Consider the following 5,619-nt stretch of genomic DNA (forward strand, 5'->3'; position numbering starts at 1 on the left):
GAGCAATTGAACCTGTGTGGCCAGAAATGTATGGACAACGAGGCTCAAAGAAAGGGGTAGCCAGATGTCGGGAGAACCTGCTCATCGATAGATGTGTCTGGAAAGATGCAGCATTCTACCAGAGTGACCTATCGATGGCCTGGATTGATTATCGGAAAGCTTTCAATTCGACCTCCCATAGACTTATCATCTGTCTTTTGGAAATCTGAAAGGTTCATCTGCAAATATTTAGGTGCATAGAGAGATTGATGCCGCTTTGGAAAACCAGATTTACTATCTCATCTGGAAAAAATCGGGTGACAACTAACAAGGTCACCTTTCAGAGAGGTGTCTTTCAGGGCGACACCGTGAGCCCACTCCTCTTTTGCCTTACATTATTGCCACTATCTCTAGCACTTCACCATTCCGACGGGTACTTGTGCGGCACACCTGAAGATGGAAAGTACAAGGTCAATCATGTATTTAACATGGACCATCTGAAGATCTATGCCATCTAGCTCTAGGGATTGTCGAACGATATACTAAGAAAATTGGAATGGAATTTGGGTTAGACCAATGCGCTAAGGTTTATTTGAAGCGGGGAAAACTTAATTACATCCCTGAAGATCCTGAGCTTTTTGATAGAAGCGCTATACGACACCTTTGCGCTGGAGAGACTTATACATACCTGGACGTGCCACAGAGCTGCATTCAGGATGTGACATCTATAAAGGATACTCTCCGAAGCAGATACAAACTTCTCATCCGACAGATTTGGTATTCCGAACGGTCGACGAGGAACAAAGTATCTGCAATGAACATGCTTGCCGTCCCGTTAGTACTCTATTCATTTGGAGTAGTTCCATGGACGAAGAACGAGCTCAGATCCCTTGATATCGGGACAAGGAAGATTATGCACATGAACAAAAGCATGCATCTTAAGTCTTCCGTTTCGCGACTGTACATCTCACGCCGTCAAGGTGGTCGTGGAATATTGAGTCTTGAATGTCTTCACAACAAGATTATTTTGGGTACAGCACATAGAGTTGCAAATGGAAGAGACCCTCTTCTTAAAATGGTCAGGAATCACGAAGAAGTGGGCAAAGGAGCGTTTCTGTACAAAGCAGCGGAGGAGGCTGCTGAAACACTCGGACTTGACTTCAGTATTAGGGGTGAGCAAAATGCATCAAATCTTATCTATCTCGAGTACTCATTCCTGAAAGCCCGGATTAAGAAAGCACAAGAGAAAAACTTTCGTGGACAGCTCCTCGATAAGAGGATGCACGATATCTTCCACAGAAATATGAAGGATCAGTCAGTGTCTTGTGAGCTAACGTTTGCTTTCTTTAAATCGCCCGGATTGAAGTCCGGTACGGAGGGTTTCATCTTTGCATGCCAAGACGGTGTCATTTCCACCTTAACATACTGTCGCCACATTTTAAGCCAAGATGTTCCCGATGATAGCTGCAGGGTGTGCCATGCACACCCCGAGCATTTAGCTCACATATTATCTAGTTGTCCAACTTATGCGGGAACGACCTACATTCAATGGCACAATGCGGCACTAAGAGTGCTTTATCACCATCTCTGTCACTCTTACGGCATTAACCTTAATATCGCTTCTCAAAATGCTCCTAGGGAAATCGAGTCAATTGTAGAGAATGTAAAGTGCCGCCCAAACTTTAACTTTATATTCTCGACAATTGTTTCTGTTGCACACTCGAGGCCAAATATGGTTCTTCTTGACTTCGAGAAGCGAACCATGTTCGTTATCGAATTTTCGGCACCAGCTGACAAAAACATAACCAAGGAGAATGAAAAGAAAGAGAGGTATCGAGACCTTATAAGGGAGTTGCTACGATTGTACTGGAATATTCTGTTAATCTAATCGTCCTTATCATCGGTGCTCTTGGAGGTGCCAAGCTTTCATTTGCTAATGGCCTAAAAAGCGTCCGTGCATGTCAAGAATATGCTAAAACACTTGCGGGAAAAATGCAGAAGGCGGCAGTCCTTGGGTCGCTCCGTGTTCTTAGGGTGCACGAGGCTTTTGCTGGATTGTCGTATTGATTCCTTTACAGACGGTAACCACCTATCTCACGGTCGTGAGACGTGGTTGTGACTGAAATTTTACCGCGATTTCGCTGGGAGCGGGTGCAATTTTCCAGATTAGCACCCGCTCCCGGCGAAATCCTGCGGTTGTCCTTATGACAAATTTTTAGTTTTATATATATATGTGTGTGTGTGTGTGTGTGTGTGTACTTTTATATATTATATGGTATTTATACTTTTATACATGTATATACATAAGAAAATTCCCTTTTAAACCATTATGCTGGAAGATTTTCTTTTATTATTCCTTCTAATGATAACTAGTAAAACTACATATTTTATGAACTTTGTTTGGTCCTCTCACTTTGGATGTAAATATCTCAGATGTGAAGAACGACATAAAATTAAATTAAACTTGACGTAATCCTGGGTTTATTTTTGCGTGGATTACATTTTGAACAATTATATCTAATAAATATTGCGATGAATTGTCGATGACTTGATGATGATGATTCTGATTTGATGATATTTTAGGCTGTTTACTCTCGGGTAGCAAGAGTTTGCAAACATGATCGAGGAGGGCCTCACCGCTTCCGTAATAGATGGACATCTTTTTTAAAGTCTCGCCTCAATTGTTCAGTGACTGGTGATTTTCCTTTTTACTTCAATGAAATACGTAAGTGTAATTAATTTTGATTTATAAAACATTTCAACGTGGATATCCACGTTGATATCAGTCTAATTTGGAACATGATTTGAATATTGCTATCTACATTAATCTCAGCGTTGAGTAATTCCCTCGTTAGAGGCAATATGAGAAGCAGCATAAATAGAACACAGACCTGTTTCGATTTTATATTTTGTATGCTACATTTTCTCTGTATTTTTGTGCACTTAACAAAAATCGTTGTTTAAGAAATATATAATTAAACAATGTTTAAATAAATAAGTTTTTGTTCAAATGTACTAATGACGCAGTCAGCACGTATTGCAACTGTCTTTGCGAAATCAAGCGACTGCAAGAAGAAGCCGCAAACGAAGAGGAACAAGAGACATTTATACATCCGTGAAAAGCAGGCTTTTCCTGAGAGATGTATGCGATTTCAGTATCAGGAGGTACATAAACATGCCTCCCTTCGCGTGGATATCTCGGTGGAGTCTGACCTCTGGGGCATCAGATATTTAGTTAATGGCGTGGCGAGAGCTTTAGCTGATTCAAATCGAAGGATATATAATATTTTGTAGGCCGGGTACGGTAAGAGTCCGAAAGTTGGCCTACTAAGTGAGGATCTACCATTACAAAGATTGTCGACAAAATATGGATGTTATCTGAAGCAAGGAGGTGAATGCAGAAGAGGGAGGGGTGGGTTAGGGATAATCAACAGTTTTGCGCTGATCCATCTCTGTTTCTGTAAAAAATCAATCTATGCCTGACGAGAGAGACTTTTTGGAGAGAGAGCCTGACCGGATCCCAATACTGAAATTGAAAGAAGACACTGAGAATATTATTCAGTTCATGGAGCTTTGTGAAAGGATGCGAATATTTGAACCTCAATCACTGCCGAATAGGTGAACAAAGCAATTATGGCCACCGAAAACTTTTCCGCTGTTGGACCAGATGGTATCAAGAACTTCTTGTAGAGAAAGTTTACTCCTACACACCAACATCTAGCCCGAATCTTCACCTCATATTTAAAGACGGAGGCGCCCATTTCACAGTGTCTGGTGTTAGAACCCACTATACTTCTACCGAAGAAAAACAACCTGTCCAACTCGGGGAACTAAAGGCCAATAACTTTTCTAAGTATGCTGTGTAAGATCTTTAAAGCTATTCTAAACGACATGATTGTTCTAAGACTTGACCTCGTAGAGAGAAACGCAGAAACAACGTCGTTCGAAAAAAGGTGTAGGAGGCAGCCGATAGAACCTGGTAATGGAATGGTGCGCCTGCAAAGACGCAGCAGCCCATAAGCGCGGTCTGTCGATGGCCTGGATTGACTAATGGAAAGCTTTTGATTCAACCTCTCATGGACTTCTTATCTGTCTGTTTGAAAGCTTGAAGGTTCATCAACACATAGTGAGCACTTGTACAGCATGAAATTACGTCCCTTTCTGTCTCTAGCGTAAGATTATACATATGCAGTAGATACTGCAGATGAATTTGTGTGGTCCGCGATTATACAGAATGTTTCTAACTCAAGTGTCCGGACTTGTATGGCTGTATCTAAATAAAAAAGTTTTGCTTTACTTAGATTACCAAGACCAGGTTCTACTGGGGCCAGTATTATTTTCACAGATGGCAGTTGCTCTAATTGGGACCTTGAGATGATTGTTTAGGCTATATATAATTTTAAAGAAGCAGATTAACCCGTTAACCCCGAGAATGCCCCTTTGGGTACACCACACTTTCTGCAATTATAACTCATGCAATTTAAGGTATACAAAATTGAGAGACACATATTTTTGAAGATTAAGATCTCTTCTTTCCGATGGTTGGCGTGAAAATATAATAAAATGCTGTTAATTTTAGAAAAATATCGTTTAAACAAAAAAAAACATGATTTTTTCTCATTTCATTTTATAAAATCGAATTTTCCAACTAGTTCTCAGTGTGCAATCTACTTGCAACCTCAATAACCGGTGGAATAAATGCTTAAGCTTTCAGAATACATGGTTCCGAGATCAATTTTTTATCTTAGTGTATTAAAAATGGCTCGTTATTGACACAATTTTTGCGAAGACATTCCTGAATTTTTTTCTCAAAAAGTATGATCTTTCCGAGAAAGTGCAAAAGGAATAAAAGTTCTTAGAATCACTCAACGAATACGTGAGAATTTTTTCGGAATAATTGTTTAAATTTTCAAAAATTGACAAATTGCAAAATCAAAAAAATAATTTAAAACTTCCTGAAAAAATTCTCACGTATTCTTGGAGTGATTCTACAAACTTTTTCTTCTTTTGCACTTTCTCGAAAAGATCATACTTTTTGAGAAAAAAATTCGTGAATGTCTTCGCAAAAATTTTAGCATTAACGAGCCATTTTGAACACACTAAGATAAAAAATTGATCTCGTAACCATTTTTCTTCTGAAAGCTTAGGTATTTATCTCACTAGTTATTGAGGTTCTAAGTAGGTTGCAGACTGGAAACCATTCGGAAAACTCGATTTTATATAAGAAAAAATTAGAAAAAATCGTGTTTTTTTTTGTTTAAACGATATTTTTTTATAATTAACAACATTTTATTACATTTTCATGTCCACTATCGAAAAGAAGAAACCTTAAGCTTTAAAAATATGTGTGTCTCAATTTTTTATACCTCGAATTGCATGAGTTATAATTGCAGAGAGAGTGGTGTACCCAAAGGGGCTTTCTCGGCTTTAACGGTTTAAATATTTAACTTAGGGAGCAACTAACTCTAACTGGGAGCAACTCCCATAAATAAGAATGACAGTGACTCCAGTACAACTGTAATAAATAAAATGTATACTCACGTCACACGAACGTAAGATGGTTGGTCACAGGGAACGACGAAATCACAATGAAAAGTCAGGGATACCCTCGTGTGTTTTGAGGACGCGGAGCGATCCAAC

General features: G+C 39.2%; 1 protein-coding gene across 4 annotated transcripts in view; it reads left to right on the plus strand.

The window, feature by feature from the left end:
- The window catches only part of LOC117175851 (semaphorin-1A-like), a 545,745-nt gene that overhangs the window by 436,183 nt on the left and 103,943 nt on the right, over positions 1–5,619 (plus strand). For all 4 annotated transcript variants that reach the window (XR_004467545.1, XM_033365637.1, XM_033365636.1 and 1 more), the window contains one exon: positions 2,563–2,704. Coding sequence is in view for 3 of the 4 variants with exons in the window: in XM_033365637.1 (XP_033221528.1) it covers positions 2,563–2,704 (142 nt within the window). In the remaining variant the exon portion in view is untranslated. The remainder of the gene's footprint in view (positions 1–2,562; positions 2,705–5,619) is intronic.

The sequence above is a fragment of the Belonocnema kinseyi genome, chromosome 7 (genome assembly GCF_010883055.1).
Source record: "Belonocnema kinseyi isolate 2016_QV_RU_SX_M_011 chromosome 7, B_treatae_v1, whole genome shotgun sequence".
Lineage (NCBI taxonomy): Eukaryota > Metazoa > Arthropoda > Insecta > Hymenoptera > Cynipidae > Belonocnema > Belonocnema kinseyi.